This window comes from Adiantum capillus-veneris, chromosome 26 (assembly GCF_014529385.1).
Source record: "Adiantum capillus-veneris isolate H3 chromosome 26, ASM1452938v2, whole genome shotgun sequence".
Lineage (NCBI taxonomy): Eukaryota > Viridiplantae > Streptophyta > Polypodiopsida > Polypodiales > Pteridaceae > Adiantum > Adiantum capillus-veneris.
The window spans coordinates 66,830,551-66,858,114 of record NC_140956.1 but is presented as its reverse complement, the minus strand read 5'-3'; the positions used below and the strand labels follow the sequence as shown (position 1 = coordinate 66,858,114).

Here is a 27,564-nt window from a genome sequence, read left to right as displayed (position 1 = left end):
GTAAAAAAGGGAACCCCTTTCTGTGTCAACACATGCAATGGAGAAGCTATCTCTGCAAACTTTCGAATGAACCGGAAGTAATAAGAGCACAAACCCAAAAAGCTTCAAATTTCATGAACATTTTTCAAATTTGGCGAATCACAAATGGTCTCAACTTTGGCCGGGGTCCCATCTTTACACCTTCTGCTTAGACAATGTGTTGTATCTCTGGCAAGAAAAACTCGCTCTTTTTTCCATTTACTATCAATCGATGTTGCCGCAGTGCCTGGAAGACCTGTAACAGATGGTGTCTGTGCTCTGCCTCACTCTTGGAGAATACGATGATGTCGTCGAAAAAGGTACCCACAAATGATCTATACTCTTTGAAAATCCTATCCATCATACGATTGAATATAGCCGGAGCATTCGTGAGACCAAAAGGCATCACCAAATATTCGTACAAGCCAAAAAAATGCCCTGAAAGCTATCTTGTAGACATCCCTAGGAGCAATTCGGATCCGATGATAACCACTCTTCAGGTCAATTCTGTTAAAGCAAGTAGAACCCTGAAGTCTATCTAGTATATCATAGATCCTTGGAATAGGGAATCTGTTCTTGATGGTAGCTTTGTTGAGAGTTTTATAGTCAATGCACGTTCTCCAATAAATGACCCCTTTTTTAATTAAACTTATGGGTTTTTCCTAATTTTCATTAAAAAATCCCCTTTTGTAAGTAAAATAAAATAAAATTTATGAATTAAAATACCCCTACTTTTGAACGCATGCCATACACAAAAAGTTTTTGAGGTGCACCTCTTGAGTAACTCTCACACATTCTGGGAGTTGAGCATACTACCACTGCGGACACTTTTTCCTCAAATCTGTCTAGAGCTTCATGGTACTTATATATTGGACTACTCTTCTCATGAACATTTTCATCTACATTCTTCGTGTCAGTTCAGCATGTCTTCCGATTATCCTGTAGTTCGAGCTTCTCTGGAGACTGCGATTATCCGAGCAGAGGCAGCAGAACTAGAGGCGTCGTTTGTTTATATCAATAGTCAGCAGAGGCGGCAAGCAAGGCTGGCAGCCTACCTGTGATTGTTGGACACTTTCCTTGTACTTTATTAGATGTTGGCTATTTTGTTCGAATAGAAGCTGGGTAGATAATAAGAGGCACTCCGACCCACTACTATGCGGTGCAGAAACTTTGAAGAATTATTTGGCAATGGTTATTTTACAAGTTTCACTTATTGCAGGTGCCTTTAATCTTATTGGTAGGAAAATAAAGGGCAGCAATTGAGTGAAATACAGCCAAGCTCCGTTGCCAGAGTAAGTTACACATGGTAAACACACATTGATAGAGCCAACTCCGTGAAACTTTACTTGCAGCAAAGAGGAGGTATGTAAGTGATAAAATCTTAGTGGCACCACTTCTAATGAGGTGAAGGATCATCGACACAAAATTTGTCTTTAAACAGACCAGTGAACTTCGAAAGAGTGAAAGAGTTCTTATTTCTTTTAGACCAGTTTACAACAGCTCACCCTCTGCGGCGAAGAGTGTTTAAGTTAAATTTATTCCAATTACTATTGCTTCATCAAAATTTTCCTTTGTAGATCTAGTGTAGAAAATAACCTTAAACATTCATGGCCCCATTTGAGAATTGAGAACTTCCGTACCGAGCCAGAAGAGAGGAATACACATGCCATATTGATAAAGCATCAAAATGATTTCTTTTATTAAGCAGAATTTTTTGCCAGTCCAGAGCATTTTACTGTCAGATATGGATATCAACAAAAACTAATTGCAGTTGCAATTGATGCTATTACAGGTACAAAAGCCTTTTCACCACTTCACTGAAACATACTTCCATACTTCCAATATCAATGGAAAACTTTGTGGATATGTACAAATATGTAGAAAAAGTGTTTGGGCTTGCTTTCTAGGAGGCTTACTTGGAACACTCTACACTTCTTTGTACTAATTTATGTATAATAACTATTGCTTGAAGCATTATACAAACTCGTGTTCTCGCCCTGATACTAGCAAAGGGAGAGAACCACAATCATTTCCCGTGACATACCAAGGAAAGCTTCAATTCTACTTTCCTACTGATAGATGTCATCCCAAACAAAGGCTGTCATTGCCAATTGAGTGTCCCACTTTTACCATTTGGGACCTTAATCACATCCAACATTTGACGTCATGGGCTCATCATGAAGTCGCAATACAGCATTACTTACTTGCTACTTTGGAGGTCTGCTTGGCTCTGTAGCAGCTTGAAGGCATTTGCTGTTTTCTCATCAAAGCCTCCTGCAAACTGTCATTCCGACATGTATGAATTTCCTATGGCCTAACAGATAAATTTCACAGATAACCTCTTGTTCTTACATTATGTACTTGAAGTAGAAACCTTGCGGCTTCCAACAGCAAATTCTCCCTGGACACTCTTCCGGGTTCTGCTTGCGTTGTGAGTAGTATTGTCACTCGTTGTATAAACCTTTGAGCTAGTTGTAGAGCTGCTAGCTTGATCTACAGTTTGATCAAGGTTGAATTAGCAGATAGCAAATCTACAAGCCCATGCACTGCTTACAAATCAGCAACAATTCGTGATCTTCATATGTTAGAAACAAAAAGGTGGACTGAACTGCATGGGATAAAAAGACCATTAGAATATGAACTGAAGCAATGTATCTGCATTGTCCACTTGGTGGAAGGACATTGTTTGTTAGAAAGTTTGTGATGCAAGACATCAGGTGTTCTGCAAATATAGTGGCTTACTATTGTTGATGCCTTCTGTAATTAATATTGTATTAAAACGGGGCTTCAACATAGCCGCATGCTCTTGCCTACCTGTACTAGACTACAATTTTGGGCACATTATAGTAGAGATGTTATGCAAAATTACAAGGATAGTAATGACACTCTTGGAACATAGTAAAGATGTGATGTAAACTAAAGTTGATAGTGATGGCACTGGTCGTAATTGTTGATGGCTTCCTGTGTTTATATTTACCCATCCCATTCTTTCCCAGGTGCATTAATCGGATGCAAAACTTACCAAAGGCTTCAATATACTTGTTCACAATGATAAAGACGTGTGCAGGCAAATACCTTGGCAATCATTCCAGAATCGAGCATCCACGCCGTTGGAATATCAAGCGCAGAGAACTGCGCAATTGCAAGTTCTCGTGCTTGCTTGAAACCTTGAATGTAGTTCTCCACCCTAAGAAGGAAACAAGACAAAACACATCAACACTCAAAAAGAGCCTATGAGCAGAGGGCTCTTCTCATAGTAATACTTAGCTCTCTTCAAAAAGATTTGTGGCCAGGAAAAGAATGTTCCATGTCAGGTACTTGCTTTTCTAGCAGAGTCTTCATATCCTGCACAGAAAGATCTGCAGGGCCTTTCAGCTCGTTCTGATGAGTGTGCAGCTCAGTTTCCAATGCCTTCAATTCTTCATGTTCATATACTGCCCGTCTCATTGCCTCTACTTTATCTCTGGGAAAATCTGGAAACCCAAAGAATTCCTGCTTGTCTACCTCACCCTGTACAAACCTTGAATAAGATTATCAACATCAATAACCACACAATTTACACTCACAGCATAATTTGGTATGTTCTGATAAAATATGAGCTGAACCAAAATTCCTCTACAGATGTCCAACAATTAATGCCAAACGTATATACACCAAGCCATCCATATTATTGAATAGTAAATCCCTGACCATCTTCAATTCTATATTAATTTTGTCACAACATGGTAATGTGGCACTACTCAAGTCAGATCTGATGAGGATAAACATAGCTGAGCCGAACTGGACCCAAGTCCCATGTCAAACACCTGGAAAATTTGGTGCATTTTGCGGAGCAAAGCACGGGCCGTACGGCCATGTGCTGACATGGCAGTGTATGGAGGGCTGATGACATTGCACTGTATGGATGCTGTTGGCATGGCACATTTTACGCTAGGAGAACTTTTTGGGTGTTAGTTTTTGAAAGAGTTGACCTTTGGGCGACCAATTGTACAAGCAGTTGACTTTAGTGCTCTTGAGCACTTGTAAAGCAGAGACCAAGTGTGTATATAGCCAGGGGGTGAGCCAAAGCTTTCAGACTCAAGTTGAGTTGGCTCACACTGGCAGTTGTAACCAACACAACTTTGAGCAATAAAAAGAGGTAGCTAGAGGTGCCTAGTTTAGGGGAGTGAGGAACCCCGTCCCACTTTGTCTCGTCTCTTGTGTTATCTCTCATTAAATTTTTCTACTTTCAGTCTGTTCCTGGTGTTGCTGTTCTAGGTTCTTTCAGTCTTTCGGAGTGAAGGGAGGTGCTTTTGGACCATATAGCATTGGTGCAGGTAGCTTTGAACTGTACATTATAGGTGCTTTTGGCACATATTGAGCATGGATGCCTGGATATATGGGAGGATGTACGATGCTATGCCTAGCATGTTTGGAAACTTGTATGGATTTCCTAAGAGTGGGATTACTAGTATGTATGGAGGACGAATACCGTCAACCTTCAGGACAAATAGAGGGCAAGACACACTCGAGGCCTCATATGTACAATCAATTGCCACCTTTGGAATCACAGAAGGACTTTAAAGGAGGCGGCCAAACTATGAAGTTTGACACTTTTTAGTGCCTCACGATGAGATAAAAACATTGGTTTTCATGTAAGAGTATGATACAGCTTTCTTAGGAGGCAACTCTTAGAAGCCTTTTCTAAAGGGGAATGCACAACAGTGTTGATTGACCAAATTGCTTCAAGTACAGGCACATCGTACTTGGGTGGGATTCAAACAGTTGTTTGCTTCCCTATGGTTGACACCTACTTATGAGGTACAAATTCTCACAGCTTGAAACCATCCGTGGATTTGAAAAAGTCTGAAACTTCATTGTCTTACAACCAATGGTTTTGGGATACTTTTCTTCCCATGGATTCTTTCTGGATGGTCCCTTGGAGGAGTATATAAAGTGCTTGAGTTGCAGAAGTATTGCCTGAAGTAGAAGGTTGCCAACATACACAGGACGACTATGCCTTGCTTAAGGCATCATTGACATTTGCAGACGAGGATTTTGAAGAGAAGTCATAGGACAAAGAGCAGAAGAAGGTAAGAAGAAGACAAAAAAGTTTTTCAAGTGGAAGCTGTCTAGAGAGCCACAGTGACACCGGCACAGAGTGCAGAATGGTACAAGCAAGGGAAGGGTACTAAACAAGCCATATTTCAGTCAAGTGTCCCATGAAGGAAAGTCCAGTAGACAAGCTTGAGACATCAAAGGTTGCTGATGAACGGAAGGTAAAGAAGGAAAAGACAAAAAGGACTAGTATCACATTTGTTGGGAGACTCCATAGGATCAAGAGGACGAGAGTACTGAGCGTGGGGCAGAGTACAAGATCAAGAGGCACTGATTTTCTTGGGAGCCAAGGCCCACTTTATCTCACTAGAGATGGTGGCACAGTTGGGAGTGAAGCATGAAGAGATGGGACCAAAGATGCATGTGATTGGAGCAACACCGAGGCATAAAGTTGCAGTGACACCCTTGATAGACAAGCCCCGCTTGGATTATCAATGGATAGGAGGACTTCTATATCATGCCACCTGAGAGGTATCTTGTTCTCTTGGGGCAGCCCTTGCACCATGAGTAGCCTCGTGGTGGATTCTGAACCTAGTCATTGATATAAAACTCAAAGGAGACTGTCTACCACTTGTTGCGGTGTCAGCCATTTTGAATTATTGAAATCACCCATATCTGTTTGCACCATCTTCTTTAGAGATTATTTTTCCAAGTTTGACTCATTGTTATAGGCTTGGACACTCCCAGACGAGAAATTACTAGCAACACACGAACAAAAACTGCAAATAACTGAACTGAACTTGAAAAGAGAGAGAGAAATGAAATGAAATGAAATGTTATATTAAATGTCTTCAAAAGGCTAAAATGACCTATGAGACTAAACTGATACAATCTTGGTGAATGTAATACAATGTCTGGGTACAAAATAGAAAATGAAAATGAAGTAAAGTGAAAAACTAAAATCACCATTGAGCTCGGGAGAGCTAGATGTCCACATCTATGAGGGCGACTACGACATCGACGGAGGCTCCATCAGAGGGTTAGGACTATTCTAGCAAGACATGAGAGACGTTGAATACGACTATTTACAGAGGCGGACATTGACGATGCTCTTCAGCGAACGATGCAATACTTTCTCGGAAAATGCCCGATACCGGGCATTCTTGAACATTGATGATAATGATATAGGTAGTATAACTCTGGTATTGGTGGGCTATGAAGTCTGCTATGAAGCTTGCTCATTTGACTGCTGAGTCTCTGCTCTAAAAAAGTCATTGATCTCCCTCTGTGAATGTCTCCCACTCCCTGATCTCCTCAAGAGACTCTCCTTGTGATTGCGCAGCTCTAGCAAAAACAACCCGAGGCATCTCTGATCCTGATAACTCATGACTCTAGCCAGCCGTCCGAAGCCCGCTCTGAATAGACAATGAAAGAGGCTTCGTATCTCAATAGTATACCAGGCATCGACATAGGTGATGTAACTCTGTCTCTGGCTCTATATAACACAACTAGAAAATATTGGCCTCTGTTGGTAATCTCCTAAATCTGCCGGTCTCAATCTCTAATTGATGCGATGATGTGCACATCTGACCAATAGCACATCGTATCCCATGGGATAGATGAGTGTCCATAAAGGCATGTCTGCTTACATATCCATCCTCTGTTAGTTGGAGAAGATGCTCTCTATAGAAATCCATCTTCGTGCCTAACTCCTGTGTGGGTTGTGCTCCTGGCATCAAGTTGAATTAGATCCTGACATATGAGTCTAGTGATCTCTTTCCGTGTGAGAGATAGGGAGGGTGCATCCAAGGAGTATTGGAACGGAGGTAGTCTATCCATGCTGAAACCATTTGACTGAAACCATGATGTCATCTTCCCATACCAGCATGCTGTATCCCCTTGTAGCGCTAGCTGTCTAGATGGCTCGAGGGCTAGCCCAGCATATCTTTCTCTGGGGAGGTCTCATAAACTATGCATGAAGGATACTGATCTAGTAAGTGCCTCGACCACGAGAGGGGGGGCACCTAGCTCGCCTTGAATAATCTCATGTGGCATTGAGGCCTTAGCCCGAATCATCCGAGAGATCATTGAGACTAAAGGCCTCTCCATACATCTCCATCCATCAGTGCTACCAGATCTGCCGTGGTGATCCAGTGAGGGTCCCCATATCTGAACTCTGTAAAGCATAGCTAAAGCCACTAGAGTGTCAAAAAACTAGAGCTTTGTTCGAGGTTCCTAAAACTGAACATGGCACATCCTCTCCAATCCTCCCAAGGCTGCATAAGCTCTCATCAGTCTAGTCTTTGCTGCTCTCCTCAATGAAAACATTGGTCCACTGAAGACTGCCCCCCAGATAGGTGTATGCATCTGTATACTCCACCATCTCCTAGCCATATGTAAATGTGGGTGCTGACCTTCTGACTCACTGTGGTGTGATGGTAAACACCATAACCTTGGTTTTTCCCAGGTCAACAGACAATCCACTATCATGAGAAAATGTGTACAAAGCATATAAGTGATGCTGTATCCCCTCTGGGGAGTTAGAAATCAACACAATATCATCATCGTATAACAATAGCGGGATCCATGCCCTGCCAGCTGTGCTCCTCTATCACCATCCCTCTCAATGTAGTCACAAACCTCATCCACATACATGCCAAATAGTGTAGAGATAGTGGATAACCTTGTTTCACCCCAATAGTGGAGTAAACCAAATAAAAAATCCCCTCTGGAGTGTGCACATGCCCCACTACTAACCTCTGTAGAGCCATGATCCCCCAAATCAACTTTGTGGGTACCCCCATCTCCTGTAGTCTACGCATCAATCTAGCTCTAGGCACTGTATCGAAGGCTTTGCGGAAGTCCACAACGCAACAATAGAGCCATCTCCCACGTGATCTCCCCTCCTCAATAATGGCTCTGAGTGTCAGGATATGATCAAGAGTAGAGAAACCTCTCCTGAAACCCGCTTGTCCTACTACCCATACACCCTCTCTCTCTGCCCATTAACTCAACTGCTGCTCAAGGATGGATGCGTACAATCGTGCCAATGTGTGTCCAATCATGATAGTGTGATAGTTCCCAGGCTCCATAGGGTCCCCTGACTTGAAGATAGGTACAATTGTCGACAAACTCCAAGTATCAGGTAGGACCTCGCAATGGCACGGTTGAACATCATTGCTAGAAGCTGTGCAAGCACATCTTTGGCATGTATAAAATGCTTTGCTACCAAGCCATCGTGATCATATGCTCTCCTAGTCTTCATCCTGTCAATGGATTTCTTTACCATCTCGGCGGTAAAGAAAGCACATGTGTGTGGGCATGGCTTTGGCATATCTGGAAGAGGTGGCTGCAGTGAGACGGTGTATAGAGATGATGCATATTGACCCCATACCTCTGTAGAAGTGATGACCGGTGGGAGGGAGTGCTCATGGAAGAGTTGCCATGCCTCGCTTGAATCCTGGCTCAAAAACAGCTGATACAAATCTTGCTCTAGCCAAGCTAGAAACGCCCTCTTCTTTCATCGTACCAAACGCCAAGAAGAGAGAGAGAGAGAGAGAGAGAGAGAGAGAGAGAGAGAGAGAGAGAGAGAGAGAGAGAGAGAGAGAGAGAGAGAGAGAGAGAGAGAGAGAGAGAGAGAGAGACATGAAATGAAATGAAATGATATATTAACGTCTACAAAAGGCCAAAATGACCTATGAGACTAAACTGATTACAATGGTGAGTCTAGTACCAAGTCTGGGTACAAACTAGATCCTGAGATAGGAGTGCTACCGACTCCTATGGGTGGCTGGTAAGCTGAGCAATGGTATAATGCCACAAAGGTACAAAGTGGGGATAAGTGTTACCATGATACAAAATAGCAGTAGCATGAAGCCTATCCTGATCAACACGCTAGGTGTCGTGCTAGAATCCTGTGGATCCTTTGCCGCAATCTCCGTCGGTGTTGCGTAGCTCCCCTCCTCAGTCGTGGTCATCTCGATCTCCGAGAGAGAGACCGAGAGACAGAGAGAGAGAGAGAGAGAGAGAGAGAATGTTTTATGTTAAACTTCTTCAAAAGGCCAAAATGACCTATGAGACCAAACTAATACAATCTTGGTGGATCTAATACAATATTTGGGTACAAAATGAAAAATAAAGTAAAGTAAAAAACTAAAATCATTATCTTCATCAGTGCCCAAGGATACCTAGAATCGGGCATTGTTTGAGAAAGTATTGCATCGGCCATTGAAGAGCATCGTCAATGTCCGCCTCTATAAATAGCCGTATTGTACGTCTCTCATGTCATGCTAGAATAGTCCCGATCCTTTGATGGAGCATCCGTTGGTGTCGTGGTCGCCCTCGTAAACGTGGGCATCTAGCTCTCCCAAGCTCAATGGCTCTGTCAGCACCTATACCTCTGGTATAGGTGATCTCTGAAATCTGTTGTGAAGCTTGCCCATCTGACTGCCGAGTCCCTGCTCTAAAGAAGTCAGGGGTCTCCCTCTATGATTGTCTCCCACTGCTTGGTCTCCCCAAGAGACTCTCCCTATGTCTGTGCAACTCTAGCAAAAACAACCCGAGGCATCTCTCTCTCTCATCCTGATATCTCATGACTCTAGCCAACGGTCCAAAGCCCTCTCTGAATAGACAATGAAAGCGGCCTCGTATCTCTTAGTGTACTGGAAAATGACAAATGTGATGTAACTCTGACTTTGGCTCTATATGACGCAACTGGCAAATCCTAGCCTCTGCTAGTGCTCTCCTAAACCTGTCACTCTCAATCTCTAACTGATGTGACGATGTGCGCATGTGACCAATAGCACATCATATCTCATGGGATAAATGAGTGTCTATATAGGCCGGTCTGATCACATATCCATCCTCTATTAGTTGGAGAAGATGTTCTCTATAGAAAGCCATCTTCGTGCCTAACTCCATCTTCATGCCTAACTCCTGTGTCGGTTGTATCCATGCGCTCCTGGTATCAAGTTGAATTAAATCCTAACGTATGAGTCTAGTGATCTCTGTCCGTGTGAGAGATAGGGACGGTGCATCCAAGGAGTATTGAAATGGCTGCATCAATCTAGCTTTGGGAATTGTATCGAAGGCTTTGCAGAAATCCACAAAGCAACAACAGAGCCATCTCCCATGTGATCTCCCCTCCTCAATAATGGCTCTGAGTGTCAGAATATGAGAGAGAAATGAGATGAAATGAAATGTTATATTAAACATCTTTGTGGATTTAATCCGAAGTCTGGGTACAAAAATAAAATGAAGTAAAAATGAAGTGAAAGTGAAGTCAAGTGAAAGACTAAAATCATCATCCTCATCCTCATCATCATCATCAGTGCTTGAGGATTCCTGGCATCGGGGGTTGTCCGAGAAAGTATTGCATCGGTTGTTGAAGAGCTTCGTCAACGTACGCCTCTATAAATAGTCGTACTAGAGACGTTTCCCATGTCGTGCTAGAATAGTCCTGATCCTCTGATGGAACCTCCGTCAATGTGAGCGTGGATAGGGCAGATGTTGTCATAGGTAAACGAGAGAGAGAGTAGTCGTACTAGAGACGTTTCCCATGTCGTGCTAGAATAGTCCTGATCCTCTGATGTAACCTCCGTCAATGTGAGCGTGGATAGGGCAGATGTTGTCATAGGTAAACGAGAGAGAGAGAGAGAGAGAGAGAGAGAGATATGAAATGAAATGTTATATTAACGTCTTCAAAGGGACAAAATGACCTATGAGACCAAATTGTTACAAAATTGTGAATCCGATACCATGTTTGGGTACAAAAAGACTAGAACAAAAATACTACTACTACTAGAATCCATCCTCATCTGCACTCTGGATGTCGAGAGAGTATGGCTCGAATCCTCTAATGTAGTCTCCGTCGATGTTGTGTAGCCCCTCTCCTCAATCATGGCCATCTAGATTTCCGTAGCTCCAATGCTCGCTCGATGAGAGTGCCGGTAGTGGTCGAATGAGTGTGGGCCGAGCTCTGCAGTGATGGCTTCTCCTCTGGCTGTTCCATATCTAGTGAAAAGAAATCTGTAATCCGTCTTTGGGACTGTCTCTCTCTAGCTCTCCCCAGTAAAGTGTCTCTATGTCTGTGTAACTCAAGTAGATATAGCACAAGACATCTCTGATCCTCATAACTCATGACCCTAGAGAAAGGACCGAAACCCTCTCTAAATAAGGAGTGGAAACGGCCCTGAATCTCATAGTACACTATGCAATGACATATGTAATGTAGCTCTGTCTCTGGTCTAGCTGGCATAAGCGGCATATCCTGTTGTCTACTGGTATCCCTCTGAATCTACCAGTCTCAATCTCCAGCTGATGTGAGGATTTGGGTATCTGACCAATGGCACACTGCAAACCATGAGACATATGTGTATCCATGTAGCTGGGTCGAATCATAAACTCATCTCCTGCGAGGTGGAGAAGATGCTCTCTATAGAAATCCATCTTCGTGCCCAACTCCTGTGGTGACTCTATCCATGTCCTCCTGGTATCCAATTGGATCAGGTCCTGACGAATGAGTCTACTAATCTCCACCCGTGTAAGAGACACCGAGGGTGTCTGAAGAGAGTACTGGAAAGGGGGCAGCCTGTCCATGGTGAAGCCATGCATCTGTAACCATGATGTCATCTGTGCATACTAGCATGAAGTGTCCCCGTGAAGAGCTAGCTGTCTGGAAGACTCAAGGGCCAGTCTAGCATATCTGTCTCTAGTAGTATCCCACAAGGTGTGCACAAAGACTTACCTGGTAAGCGCCTCAATCTCCATAGGAGGGGTAGTTAGGTTTTCTCGAATGATAGCATGGGGTATAGAGGCCTTGGCTCTGATCAGTCGAGAGATCATAGATACCAAGGGCCTCTCCATATGTCTCCAACCATCTTGGCCTACAGAAGGTCCCCATATTTGCACCGCATACAACATAGCTGAGGCTACTAAAGTATCAAAGAGCCATAACTTTGTCTGAGGTTCCTGGAACTGAACTTGTGAACACATCCTCTCCAAGCCTCCCAAGGCCGCATAAGCTCTAGTCAGTCTAGTCTTCGCTGCTGCTCTCCCCAAAGAAAACCTCGGCCCAGTGAAGACAACCCCAAGGTAAGTGTATGCATATGTATACTCTACAATCTCCTGACCATATGTGAAAGTCGGTGCTGATCTCCTGATCCACTGTGGTGTGGTGTTAAACACCATAACCTTGGTTTTACCAAGGTTTACAGACAATCCACTATCCTCTGCAAAACTATGTAATTCATCCAATTGTCGCTGCATACCCTCTGGTGAGTCAGAGATCAACACAATATCATCATCATATAACAACAATGGGATCCACGTCCCTACCAGCTGGACACCTCTGTCACCCTCTCTGTCAATGTAATCAGACACCTCATCAACATACCAAATAGAGTAGGAGACAATGGGCAACTTTGTTTCACCCTCAATGGTGGAGTGAACTAAATCAGATATCCCCACCAGGGTGCGTACATGTCCCATCGCTGATCTGTATAGAGCCATAATCCCCCAAATCAACACTATGGGCACCCCCATCTCCTGCAGTCTGCGCATCAATCGAGCTCTCTGTACCATGTCAAATGCTTTGCGGAAATCCACAAAGCTACAATAAATCCGTCTCCCATGTGACCTGCCCTCCTCAATGATGGCTCTGAGTGTCAGAATATGATCAAGAGTGGAGAAACCCCTCCTAAAACCGGCCTCGCCCTTTGCTTGTACACCCTCACCCTCTGCCCAATTACTCAACTGCTGCTCGAGAATGGATATATACAACCGTGCCAATGTGTGCCAACCATAATAGTGCGGTAATTCCTAGGCTCTGTAGGATCACCTGCCTTGAAGATAGGCACAATAGTAGACAACCTCCAAGTCTCAGGTAACCCCTCACACATGGCATACACTGCAAGAACCTCTACCAAGGTTTACAGACAATCCACTATCCTCTGCAAAACTGTGTAATGCATCCAACTGTCGCTGCATACCCTCTGGTGAGTCAGAGATCAACACAATATCATCAGCATATAACAACAATGGGATCCACGTCCCTGCCAACTGGGCACCTCTATCACCCTCTCTGTCAATGTAATCAGACACCTCATCAACATACATACCAAATAGAGTAGGAGACAATGGGCAACCCTGTTTCACTCTCAATGGTGGAGTGAACTAAATCAGATATCCCATCCAGGGTGCGTACATGTCCCATCACTTATCTGTATAGATCCATAATCCCCCAAATCAACACTATGGGCACCCCCATCTCCTGCAGTCTGCGCATCAATCGAGCTCTCGGTACCATGTCAAATGCTTTGCGGAAACCCACAAAAGCTACAATAAATCCGTCTCCCATGTGACCTGCCCTCCTCAATGATGGCTCTAAGTGTCAGAACATGATCAAGAGTGGAGAAACCCCTCCTAAAACCGGCCTGGCCCTTTGCTCGTACACCCTCACCCTCTACCCAATTACTCAATTGCTGCTCGAGAATGGATACATACAACCGTGCCAATGTGTGCCAACCATAATAGTGCGGTAATTCCTAGGCTCTGTAGGATCTAGAAGGGGGTCCTGTCCAGGAACTGTATTTAACGATGTCACATACTGGCCCCACACATCAGAAGCATTGATCACGAGGGGAGGGGAGTGCTCATGAAAGAATCGCCATGCCTCTCCTGGGTCTCTACTCAAGAACAGCTTATACAAGTCTTGCTCCATCTAGGCCAAATAAGCTCGTTTCTTCTGTCGCACAAGGCGCAGAGAGAGAGAGAGAGAGAGAGAGAGAGAGAGAGAGAGAGAGAGAGAGAGAGAGAGAGAGAGAGAAGAAAGATTTTATTTACGTCTCCAAAAGGCCAAAGAAAACTGGCCTATGAGACAGATCCATGTACAACAATGTGAATATCCTCAGGATATCTGGTATGTGCAAAATGACCAGGTAATAATGGCATCTGGTGTACAAAATGTAGTGTGGTAAGTGATCTGGTAATAACAAAACATCCGGTGTGCAGATGTGGGGGTGACCGTATAATAACAAAACATTCAGTGTACATAAAGAGGCATGTATGTGTGTAGTGAGAGTGAGGGGAGGAGGGAGGGAGGGAGGGGGGTGGTGTGGTACATCATCTCCATCCAGTAGTGATGGCAGGGTGCATCCAGGGAGTATTGAAGCGGAGGTAATATATCCATCTTGAGACCATGCGACTGAAGCCACGTTGTCATCTGTCCATACCAACATGTTGTATCGCCTTGTAGAGCTAGTTGTCGAGATGACTCCAAGGCAACAAGCCGAGCGTATCTGTCCCTGGGGAGATCCCATAGACCGTGCATAAGGGAAACTGATCTCGTCACAATGCCTCCACCACGAGGGGAGGGGCAGCTAGCTCGGCTTGGATAATCTCATGTGGTACTGAGCATAGTCACAAGGGACGCATTCCGGGACGAGAAACGGGGGACGGGGCTCAAATTGATTTTTAGTATAAAAAAGTGGGCGGGACGGCAAGTGGGGACGGAAAAGTGGGGACGGGAAACCCAAAAAAGGGCGTCCCCTGTTACTATGGTACTGAGGCCTTAGCCCGAATCATCCGAGCGATCATAGAGACCAGAGGCCTCTCCATACATCTCCATCCATCTGTGTTGCCAGATCTCCCATGGTGGTCTACTGAGGGTCCCCATTCCTGAACTCCATAAAGCATAGCTGGAGTCACTAGAGTGTCAAAAAGACAAAGCTTTGTTCGCAGTTCCTGAAACTGAACCTGCGAACACATCCTCTCCAGTCCTCCCAAAACTGCATATACTCTCGTCAGTCTAGTCTCTGATGCTCTCCTTAGTGAAAACACCGGTCCACCGAAGACTACCCCAAGATAAGTATATGCATCTGTGTACTCCACAGTCTCTTGGCCATACATAAATGTGGGTGCCAAGCTCCTGACCCACTCTGGTGTGGTGTTGAACACCATAACCTTGGTTTTCCCCAGATTGATAGACAATCCACTCTCACGAGCAAATGTATGCTGAGCATCCAAGTGATGCTACATCCCCTCTGGAGAGTCAGAAATCAGCACAATATCATCAGAATATAGTAACAGCGGAATCCATGTCCCTGCTAGCTGAGCCTCCCTGTCCCCCTGACGCTCTACATAGTCCGAAAGCTCATCCACATACATCCCAAAAAGAGTCGGGGATAGAGGGCATCCTTGCTTTACTCCAATAGTGGAGAGGACCATGTCCGACGTTCCCTCAGTGGTGCGTACCCGCCCCATCATTGTCCTGTATAGAGCCAGAATCCCCCAAATCAGCTCTGTAGGCACACCCATGTTCTGTAATCTGCGTATAAGTCTGGCTCTCTGCACTGTGTCGAAATCTTTGCGGAAATCCAAAAAGCTACAATAGATCCTCTTGCCATGGTGTCTACCCTCCTCAATAATAGCTCTGAGTGTCAGAATCTGGTCAAGAGTGGAGAAAACTCTCCTGAAACCTGCTTGCCCTGGTGATCTTATGGCCTCTCGCTCTGCCCATCTACTCAGCTCTTGTTCAAGAATGGATGCATACAGCCTAGCTAATGTGTGACCAACCATGATGGTGCGATAATTCCCGGGAATCATGGGATCTCCTGACTTGGAAATAGGCACAACCGTGGACATACTCCAAGTCTCAGGGAAGTCTTCATACATGGCTCGATTAAACATCATAGCCAGGAGCTCTGCGAGCATATCTCTGGCATGGATGAAGTGCTTTGCTACCAGACCGTCATGATCATGTGCTCTCCTTGTCTTCATCCTGTCAATAGCTTTCCTTACCCTCTCGGAAGTAAAGAAAGAACATGTCTCCGGGCATGTCTCTAGTGGGTCCGGTAGAGGTGGTTGTCCTGATGCTGTGTAGAGAGATGTGGCATATTGTAGCAGGCTACAGTGTCACTTTCACAGGACACAATATTAGGGTACAGTTGGTCTAGTCTGGTTCACACTGGACAGACTCTCTAGGCTGGGCACTGACACGTGGCAGGATACGGACGGTGGTGGTTTAGTGGACATCGTGGCCAGGTCACCACCACCACTCAGTTTGGAGATTGGTTTAGGTTGCTGACATTTATGAGCCATTGGTGGATCATCTTCTAGCTCTATGGTCCAGCGTCGTCGTTAGGAGAGCGAGTATATACACACAGTACTGCTTCACCATCCCTACACATCTGAGCCTCGACACCCCATTGTACCTGTAAGTCCTGGGCTAGAGCTGAGTGTGCTGCCACGCCAGAGTATGTATCAGTTCTTTGAGATAGTCGAGTCATATGTTGTGATCTGCTCGTTGTGTCTCTGTGAGCTCCGTTGTTGTCTATTTGTTCCTTTGTTTTCAGTCTGTTTTGAGTGAGATTGTCACGCACATTGCACTGAGGAGCACCCACTGTAGAGAGCACGACACACTATCCGCGCTACAGGTGCTCTCATTTTCGCGATCACGGTGGGACCTCAACTGAAGTCTCACTCTCTGTTGAGATACAAACAGTGAAGCTAGTTGGTTTTTACTTAGCTTCGCCTACCTTAGCCTTGCACTGTGTAGTCTTCTAGTCTAGTCCTCTCTCGCCCTCGTCCAATCAGCCCTCGTCCTTGGACTAGTCCCTCCTCGTCCCTGGACTAGTCCTTCCTCGACCCTGGTCTAGCCTGGGTCTAGTCACTTGCCTGGTTTAGTAGAGTCTAGACCTGTCTTCAGCCAGTTAAAGCAATCAAAAGATCTTATTGCCCAAAGCTTTGTTTGGTTGAGCTTTGGTTGCATTTGTGGCCGCTGCATGACACGCACAAGGCGGTCATTAGAGCGTCAAAGCGCACTACTGAGTCCTCTGAAGTACTACAGCAGAAGACGACCTTGGTACGTAGTAGAAGTCCATCAACCTCATCACCCTTACATACGACATCACCCATTCCTCCATCCGGTTCTACATCTTCAAGATCACCTTCCCCAGTAAATCTCTCTCCTATTCTGTTACAGCAGACTATTGAGCAACGGGCTCCTGAGCAAGGGGCCATGAAGGCGTTGGCTAGTTTTGGCCAAGGTAAACATCAAGCTTCCTACCTTCAAAGGACTCTCTTCAGAAGATGCTGACGACCATGCAAGGAGGTTTGTATCTCTCTGTAGGGGTCGTGGTCTTAATAGAGAAGATGCTTGTTTGGTACTCTTTCCATCTACCTTGGATGGCTTAGCAGACAAATGGTACAGTCAGTTTTCAGAGAACCATTTTTCAACTTGGGCAGCTTTACAACAACAGTTCTGTGTGGCATTCAGGCCAAGTGACTATCAAGAAAAGGTTTTGGATGAGTTCGCCAACATGGTGCTCCAGCCAGAGGAGACTTTTGCAGAACTCGTGACTAAAACCAAGTCTCTGGTTGCGAAGCTTCCTCAGCAACCTGGTGAGTTCATGGTCAAGAAATGGGTAGAGAAGGCTCTCCCAAAGACTTCTCAGCAAAAACTGAGAGAGAATCTCCGACCTGATGCCACCTTGGAGGAGTTTGTTGCAGCTGCTACTAGGATAGAGGGGGCAAGGAAGTTGTTTACAAATTCTTCTCAGGTAGAAACTGCCTCTGTACTCTTGGAGAGTCCAACTGACCCGTTCACTTCTTTACATAGGGAACTTGAAGCCCTAAAACTACAACACGCTCTTCAAGAGGAGAAATCAATCTCTCTTAAACAGGAGAAGCCCCCACATCACGAGGCTTTGGATCAAATCAAGAGAGAGCTAGAAGAGCTTTGGTCTCAACAGGAGACTAAAGCTATGGTAAGGTGCAACTCGTGTCGCTCTCCAGGACACCCTCCACAGGACTGTCCCCTTCGAGCTTATTGCCACTTCTGCGAAAAGTCTGGGCATGAGAACAAGGACTGCTACTACTTCAAGGGATTGCAAAAAATACAGCAAAGTCTTGGTCCTACTCTTCAACAAGGGCCAGCACCTGCATCCAATATGGTTTCTCCCTGTGGAAATCCACACCACATGCCACCTTTATTGTCAACCCCTCCTATGCAAGGTATGCAGAGCACTTTTCCCTTTCACAGCTTTTATCACACCTATGCTCCCTCCCCACCTCACAGCTTCTATGCCTCCACCTCCAACTCCATGCACCAGGAGAAAGGACCACCTCGTCCTTCGACTCGCCCATTGAATCGGCCATTTTGTGCTACAGATGCGGGGAATATGGTCAATACCAAAGCAAATGCCCTCTGCCCGAAGGGTCCCCTCCCTGTCGTCATTGCCCTGAAATGAAGGATCACTATAGTAAAGATTGCCCTAAACTTCGTGCATCCACGACTGCGAACCCAAGTCAAAAATAACTGACACAGATCTTGCTCTAGTTGGGATAAATAAGCCCTATTCTTTCGTCGCACTAGGCGGCGAAAGATAATCCGTGACTGTCTATGTGTGGTAATACCCATGAGCACTTCCCTCTGTAACTTGATCCTCATCTCTCTACATTCCTCATCATACCAACTATTCTAAGGCATTTTTCCAGATCGTCTCCGTGTAGGCTGGCTGTGGGAGTATGCTTCTGATGCTGCATCATGGAGCATCTCTGTCAGTATCTAAGTGAGTTCATCTAGTGGCCGTCCTGGCTCCTGGGTGCATAGCTTCTTGTAAATCTCATCCATATACACAGAGTCTATCTCCCTCATAAAGGTATACCGGATGTGTGTAGGGACCTCTCCTAATGGAGCTGTGCTGAACTGAAACGTCAGGGTGAAGGACAAGATAGTATGATCAACTGCTACTCCAACTGGCCTAGTGCCCACCATGAAATCTTGAAAGAATGGAATGAGACCTGGCTGGGCCATAACATAATCCACTGTGCTGGCACCATGTCGGTGTGGAAAGCAAGTAAAACCTCCAGCTGTCGAAAATCTTTGTAGGCCATTCAAAATGGCCAATCTATGTGCGGTTCCCATATCCATCAAGTGTCTGCCATATTCCGTGTATTCCTCATCTTGTGATAATATGGATAGACCCATCTCTATAACGTCCAGCTCCATAAGCATTTCCTCGGAAGTATCATAAAATATTGTCTAGTGGTGGACATCATAGCATTGAAATCCCCTAGTATGATAATGTCACCATCCTTAGAAAACTCCCATATGTCATTATCCAAAATAGCAAAGGGGGATTGTCCCCTAAGTGATGCATATACTAACGTACTAGGAGGAAAGTAACAGATAGCAATGTAGAGGTATCTGCCCGTCTCTGCCATGAGCCTCACCCACATGTACCTAGCATGCTCATCCTTGTGTGCTATATATATCAATGGCTGCAACTCCTCCCTGAATAGAACTGCCACTCCCCCTAAGCCTCGTCCTCGATGCTCCAATCTGGTCTCTTGTCTACAGGCTGTCTCCCATCTATATCCGCGCACCTGTGGCATGGATTGCCTAGGGGCTTGATGCGTCTCAGAGTAGAAGATGATGTCTCTCCCTGTGAAGCTATCCTCAAAGGCCCCTACATCAAGACAAAGTGAACCGTTACAATTCCAGGTTGCCATCTTTAGTGTGGTCCCATAGGTCTCGCACCGTCATGCGGGACGTCGCTCCAATATCACCACCTTTCCATCTTTGTAAAAAGCAATCTGCCCCTTTTCCCTTGCTGCTCTAATTTCCAGCATTACTTCTTGCATATGAGCAATCTGCGAGAGGGTGAGGTCATCTCCAAGAAAGATGTCAGTCTTCTTTAGAGTCGGTCTCTTCTTCAGGAAATCCTTCTTCGCTTCCATGAAGGGGAAGCGGAGAATGAGTGCCCTTTCCTTCGAGGTTTCTCCGTTGCTCCCGCTTTTCTTTGTGCCCACTCTCCAGGCCCTCGTATGCGTCTCCTCGTTGACCCCCACCAGAGTCATGAGTTCTTTCACCTCTTCCTCCACATTATCTTGGTCTATGAGGCTACATATCCTTACGTGTAAGGCCCACACACATCTCCTTTGCTCCTCTTCTAGTGTCAAGTTGATGATGGTTGGTGTGGTGGGGGGGGGAGGTAATTTCCTTGCCTTTCCCTTTCTTAACAATCTCGATTCATTTTTCGGCCTTTTCTGCTTTTTGTTGGGTCTTTGTGATGACATCTACCCACGAGGTCGTCATTTCTTTTTGTTGCTCCCCACCTTCTTTGATGGCCCGCACTTGTTCCTTAATCGTGTTAAGGATGAGACGGCGAATCTCAATGAAAAAGTACAGCAACAAAAAAAAGAGCAAGAGCGTCGACTAGATAGTTATGTTCAACTACAACACACTTCACGCAATATGCGTCGGCGAATCGATCATCTCACACACATTCCCCTCGGCTACCACATTCGTAAGCGCAAGAGACAAGCGATGTCCTTGCTATCCTGAAGTGGTGGAGCTCGAAAGAAAGGTGTCCGTCAAACTCGGTAAGAATACTGATGCAAGATTCTGATTTCCTATATGTTCTACAGGTTTGTGTAATGATAATTCAATATGCAGAAACTTGGCTCGAATGATGATGGGAATTGATCCCGATGCTCAAACAACAGGACGTGCTCTGCTGCAGCATATCATCAAGCCAAAGGAGTTGGTTGAGCTACTAGATGATCCATCCAATGCTAATGTTTTGCGGCATAAGTATTTCAGTGAGCTAAAGGACATTGTGTCGCCTCAAGAGATGATGGAAGTGTGTGACAGCGCAGGAATAAGTTTCAAGGCCTATGAAGCTTTGTATAAAAGTGTCACACTCGTCATCATCATCGGACAAAAGGTTTGTTTCAGTTTCTGCCAATGCCTTACAATGTCAGTGTTGCAAAAAAGTGAGTCAATAATGATGTTGCAAGCTTGTTGGAAGGATTTCAGTATGTGAAGGATGACATGCCATTAGATGACAACAAAGTATTCCGCTACAAAGAGTTGAACAATGTGTATGTTGACTTGTTGAAGCTCCAAGAGTCAGTGATAAGATTTTATGGGTTGACACAAGAAGAGCGTGATGGGAAAGTGATATTTGTTATGAAACTTGATGAGTGCCAAGTTGTTAAAGGTCAACGGCTCGAAAGGGTAAGTGTTACGTTGATGAGCAGGGCCTTGGTGGGTGTTGATGTGGAGCTAAATGCCAATGAGAAGGGAAACACTTGTTTAGGTGTTCAGTCAGAGAAAAATATTTGGTGGCTGACAGCTTTTCATCTCCCACATGAGACACATGAGACTCTCAAATGGTATTTCAATCACACAGCAATCGTTGATGTCATTCGACAACAGCAAGAAGGACAGAGATTGCATGTTTCAGGTCTGGGAACGTTCCAAGTTAAGTGGCATTTGGCAGGAGACTTGAAAACACTCAAGTGTATGTTAGGGTGCAAGCAAGGTGCAATGACCCTCTTTCCATGCATTTATTGCTGCCACAGTAAAGTCTCAATGGGAACTGATGGCAAGGGTGCAAAGGCCAGCAAGTTGAAAGGTGGTAAGGATAAGGGAGGCAAAGTTACAGTCAACTCTGCAAAAGGTGTACCCACTACACAAGCAGTGGGTAAAGCACTACAACAATGGTTTCAAGGTATCCTCAGTTGTGACCAACAAGTACCTCCTAATCGAAACATGGATGATCCAAATTGGGATCCTATTCTTTTAATACCACTAATAAATGTGCATACGTGCACCCTTCATGTCCGTCTACAAATTCTTGACAAGTTGCTTATGCTCCATATTAATTACGCTTGGAATATGGAGCCTGCAGAAAGAAGAGAAGAGTGTATACAAGAACTAGAATCTATTCTATCGAGCGTTGGTCTACATGGGGGTGCAGTTGAGCTATCAAAAGACAAGAAGGCATCTGGAAGTACACAAGATCGCCCTAATAAAGTTTGTATGGGTGGTAGTGAAGCTAAACATTTGCTTTCAAACTATTCAGACTCCCAAAGTCCCAATGAGTTTCAGTTGTGGAAAAAGGTGTGTGACATTACTACCTACAAAGGTAATGAAGCAGCCCTAGGAATTAAGCATGCTCGTGTGTAGCAGTCTACTGATGATATTTTTCATCTTCTCGAAAAGGCAAAGCTAACCGATGATGAGATATCCACCCTAAAGTTTGTAATCAATAGTTTTACAGCACAAATGGTGGATGTTTGGGGGGAGACACACATAACACATTACATGGTGTGTTGCACATTTGATATTTTCAATCAAAATACAGATATCTGTATACGAAACTAAAGTTTTTTTTTTCCAGCACATTCTTTTTGCACATACTGCTTTTTTCCTCGACACTTATGGTTCATTAGGCATTTGGAGCAGCCAAGGGATGAAGCGCTCACACTATCAAGCAAAAGCAGTGTATTTTAAAAATACACAACATGGAGGTGGAAGAAAAAAGAGCAATGCCCTTCACGAGATGTTCAATTGGTTCTACAGAGTTTTAGCAGGGAGAGAGAGAAAAAAGACAAAACAACAAAGAAGTTTAAATTGTAGAATAGAAAAAGTGGTTAGCTTGAGGCGATCACAATCATATCATACTTCGAGTGCAAAAGATCGATTCCAACGCTGGTTGGAGATAAGGTGGCGTGATGGCAAGCGTTGGGTGGAAATTTAATTTCCTTTTGACACTAACCATTTCTATTGTAAACATGCATTGTCATACAAAGTGATTTGTAAAGGCAACAATTATTAGTCCCATGGTTCAAGTTTCATCTATTTTGGAGTCTTTTTTAATTTTTAGTGATTTTATTGAGTTTTTTAAAATTTTTAAAAGTTTAAGTACTATATAAGTCAAAATTCATAACTCAAAGTTCATTTCTTGTTTGAACATTTTAGAAAATCCTCTCAAGCCCAAACGTACACGCACTCATATCTTGCACAACATGGACAATACACAAGAGCGCACCACCACGCACAACGATGACACCACTGCCACTGACAATACTGCAAATCCGCAACCACCACCTCGTACAGAATCCACCTCTTCAAATCCACAGCCTCAACCACAAGAACTAGCTCCTAACACCTAACCACTCCTCCAACCTTCAACTACAGAGGATCAAAACACCATGTGACAGATATTTGGTGATCTCCAGCCACCACAGCATGCAAATCGCACACCTCCACCAGACCTCGGAGCATTTGCAGCTCATGACAAACCAACACAGGAAACAGGACCTGGAGCTCATGCAACGGCAGCAACTGAAGATCAAGCAACGGCAGCAACTAGAGATCAACCAACAGAAACACCTGAAGCTCAAGCAGCCGCAACTACACCGCGGAAATTCCCTCCACGAATCAAACAAAGGATAATCAAGGTAATACCCGGTGATCCTGTTTCAATAGCACGAGATGCCAAGAGGAGGAAGAGAATGAGAGAGTTAGAAAAGAAAGAGGCAACAGATAGAAAATCACAGAAATTGCATGAAGAACAAAGAAGGCAGAGAGAGCAGGAAGAATGGCAGAGAGCCGAGGCTAAGAGAGCCCACTTGGCTAATTTATAAGCACGAGCTAAGGCCGAGACGAGAGCGGAAGAGGACAGGGCTCAGGCCGCTCAACAAGCAAAGGCTGGGAGCTCCAGACCAGCAAAAATTCCTCATAGCAAAACAATGTGCGAAAAAGAAAAAGGACAAGCTCACACCTAAAGAGCACAAGCCCAAGAAGAGAGGAGGAAGAAGTATAAAAATGACCCTCCTCGATGGGCCAAACAAGCGGCTCCTCCACCACCACCAATAGCACAGAAGAAAAGACGATGGAAGCCTGGAACAGTTGCTCTACGTGAGATTCGCAAATATCAAAAGAGCACGGAGCCAATAATACCAAAGGCAGCTTTTTCTCGAGTGGTAAGAGAAATAATGGACGAATATTCAGATTCAGTTACACGTATCCAACGTGCATCTCTTTTGGCTTTACAGGATGCCGCCGATGACATTCTGGTGCAGTTGTTCCAAGATGGTGTATCTTGTATGGTGCATGCAAAGCGAGTTACATTAAAAATTACAGATCTAGCTCTAGTGCTCAATCTGAGGAATGAAGGGTGCCTCCATAAGAATTAGTTTTCCCATATAATCTCTGTTTATCAGATTTGTAATCTTTTCGATATAATATAAACGACTTGATTTTCTCTCATTCGGTATAACTCTAATAGTTAATTGTGTACTTTCTATTGTTGAAGTATTTGAATTAATCAAGTAGTTAGATTTCACCTCCTCGACCATCCAAGCACCCGTCTGACGTGGGACGCCCACCGGTGAATAATTTGTGAAACGGAGCCGTTTCGGGTGCGTACGGAGGCTGTGGGACGACCAAAAGCACGGCTATGACCAATGACGCGGAACGGGCTGCAAAAAATCCCCGTGCGCCACGACACGCATGGGGCAGTTTTGACCTGGTCAAAACTGCCCCATGTGCGCCGCAAAAAGCCCTGTGCGCCACGGCGCGTATGGGGCAGTTTTGACCCCATGCGCGCCGTGGCGCACAGGGCTTTTTTGCGGCCCGTTCCGCGTCGTTGGTCATAGCCGTGGCTTTTGGTCGTCCCGGCCTCCATACGCACCCGAAACAACTCCGTTTCACAAATTATTCACCGGTGGGCGTCCCACGTCAGACGGGTGCTTGGATCGTCGAGGAGGTGTGAACGCGTTGAAGAAAAAGATTTATTGGCCAATATGTGCAATAGAAAAAAAAAAGTACATGAAGTGACAAACAAAAGACAAAATTATGGTATATTGCTCTGGATATTACATCATGGCTGGTTGGTTTTCTTGTAAATTACATCTTTTGGTATAGGGCGAATAGCCGACTTGACACCAAAAATTTTGACAATCTCCTCTGGGTTTGTCACCCCTTGACCTAGGCTTAAGGCACAGTGGAAGAGGACTTACCTAGGATGCTTTCCTGTAAAAGCATACAATGCGGCCTCTCGATCGACCAAGGTACACTTGTGAGCATTAAGGGTAAGGGAATCTTCAACAAGGATGGCACCTAATGCCTTGCACTTGAGCAACTCCGCAGAACCATGCTTGGAGAACTCTGTGTGTGCAACTCGAAGAACGGATGGCCCCAGATGGCCAAGGTAGTGCCACAGGAGGCTATCTCTACCCATAGGATTGCTGCGTGAACCTCCAGTACGCATTGCAAACTTATCAACATGGTATGCGGTCTGCAAAACATTTTAAACAACTTCAACACTTGCTATAGGAAACAATCTACTATCGATAAAGTTAAAAAGTGGATACCTCAATTTCCTCATCCATCTCTCCAAGAGTTTTCCTTGTAAGGTCGATGCTAGAGCGATCTTCTCCACCCATAATGGTCAGCGGTTTGTGTGGAAGAAAAGCGCTTTCCGGGATGCTTTCATAAAATGAGGCACATGATTTGATTTCCATAAGTGTATTTGCCACGGTTTGTACCAAATTCTGTTCGTTTTCACTAGGGAGGAATGACAGGCTTGGTGTGAGACCTTGGTCTTCAAAGTCAATTTGAAAGTTGACCTTCTCTTGCCTTCCACTGGAATCTTTCATGCACGCATAGATAGCGAGCACTGAGAGCGACTCATCTTCTCTGAGTCCTAGTGTCTTTGCAATGTCATCAAGGAACAAAAAGTGACGACCATCCACCACCACTGCATGCAAAGTGAGAATTTGTATTAATGGGAGGGAAATTGTTTTAGTTACAAGCTTTTACATTAATATATCGCGGAAAACCAATGTTTTCACACAGAAAGCTCTTCTCTTTTCTGGAACGAACAACCTTTTCATTGATTACAAAAACATATTGATTGGGCAAAGTATATCTAAGATTAAGATACTCGCGAAGGTGAGTGAGATTCCAGTCATTATTCACCGAGATGTCATGCACTGCATTATTATGGAGGCATATTTGCAAATCAATTGATTCTCTAGGAGCAACATCAAAGTCTAGTGCCTCCCATTCTCCCTTCGTCAGCTTCCATCTTCTGTAGGGGAAGACAATTGACAAGCTCTGCTTCGCAATATGGTATCTACACACCACATTCTCAGCAACTATAGAGTACTTGATTGTATCTCCCTGGTGGTTGACCACCTTAGTCTGCCATTCAGCTGCAAGGAAACTGTTGATCGCACTTTCCCATTTGCAAGTCCACATTGTTGGTGTCATGTGAACACTCTGCAGTCGAAAGATAAACACGAACACATGAAGTGACATAAACCAAGTTAGGGAAGCTTTATGGGAACCATAGGTGCACTTCATTGCTGAATACACATCCGCCTCGATTCTCGTTTTGGTTGCTGTGATCAAGGCACTATCAGACAGGCTTAGGCCATTCCATACTCTACAAGGCTAATGGATAAACTGGAGAAAGATTACCATACCCAGTTTGCCTAGGCGTTACATAAGTATGGTTATAAAAAAAATGTCCCGTGAGACGAGCTCCACGGATGGACAACCAGCATAGAGCAGCTTGCCAAGGTCAATGTGGATGGCCTCAAAAGTTCCTATGAAGGACTCTAATGGCTCCCACTCTACAAAATTAGATGGGAATACATCTGCAAACATGAACAAGCAATGAAAGCCTTATAGACATCAAAGCAATATATACAACACAAATACAAAATATACAATCTAAAAAATTGATAGAGGAGTGAAATTACAGTTTGCAAGAAACCTCGATGGATCCATTGTTGTCTCTAGCTTCAGTTGTGAAGCAACATACACATGTTGCACCTTTGCAAGACGCTTGCCATCATGGGTTTGCTTGAACTCCATGATCTTTCCCTTCCAATGGTGTGCTCGAGAAGCCATGTGTCTCCTTGAGACCTTGTGTGCACCTCTTGAGCTATGCTGCATTGTCACCCACATCAATCGTTTGAACTCCATCGTCACCCAACATCCACTGTTGTCTTGTACATTGCTGTATGAAATGGAGTCAATGACACTCCTAGGTCGTCGAGTACCCGGTGATGCCATGGAGAATAGTGGCACAACCTACAGACAAACACTTATGATTAGAGATTGCACATCCATGTTCTCAGTTGTATAGAGCAAGATTCTTGATGGTACATCAGACGAAGGATGCCACTTACTGCTATACTGCTCCACCTGCTTGTTGGCTTAATTGAAAAGATAATGTTGCAAAGCTTGAGAGGAAAGTAGATCCTCTCTAGAGAGCACAATGGAGAAGAAGTAGGAAACCTGTTGAGGAAAGAAAGAGGGATGATCTAGCAGAAGAATATGCAGCAGATCTTCAGCTTTAGGTAGAGGTGTTTAGTGAGGCTCATGGAGAAATGGAGAACTTCAACTTGAGGAGAATGCAGTAAGCTTGAGGAGGGAAATAAGGTTCAAACTTCTGTTGCAGAGCTTTTGGGAGGGAAAACTGAAAGTGAAGTGAAGAGAAGTGAGAGATGGTACAGTAGAGAGAGAGGGAGGGAATGATCAGCACATTTTTGGAGGGACCCTTTTTTAGGAGAGAGGGGGGGAGAAACTGACAGCCACTAGAGAGAGAAAGTATTGGTTTTTACTCAACTATTTAGAGAAAAGTTCATTTTGTTGAAATTATAAGAGATTTTCTCTTTGATTTTGTAAAAGAGCACAAGTTT

At 44.5% G+C, this 27,564-nt stretch overlaps 1 protein-coding gene across 6 annotated transcripts in view; it reads right to left on the bottom strand.

Annotated features, from left to right (window-relative positions):
- Positions 1-1,769: 1,769 nt before the first annotated feature.
- LOC147423602 (protein CHUP1, chloroplastic-like) overlaps positions 1,770-27,564 on the bottom strand; it is a 55,039-nt gene continuing 29,244 nt past the window's right edge. For 2 of the 6 annotated variants that reach the window (XM_086502255.1, XM_086502256.1), the window contains 4 exons: positions 3,341-3,528; positions 3,094-3,205; positions 2,371-2,511; positions 1,770-2,299 (listed from right to left, as the gene is read on the bottom strand). In XM_086502255.1, coding sequence (XP_086358381.1) covers positions 2,219-2,299; positions 2,371-2,511; positions 3,094-3,205; positions 3,341-3,528 — 522 coding nt within the window. In that variant the 3' untranslated portion in view covers positions 1,770-2,218. Of the gene's footprint in view, positions 2,300-2,370; positions 2,512-3,093; positions 3,206-3,340; positions 3,539-24,851; positions 25,149-25,224; positions 25,611-26,619; positions 26,954-27,564 lie in introns of those variants that run through there. The other 4 variants (XM_086502253.1, XM_086502254.1, XM_086502257.1 and 1 more) reach the window with 3 other exon arrangements.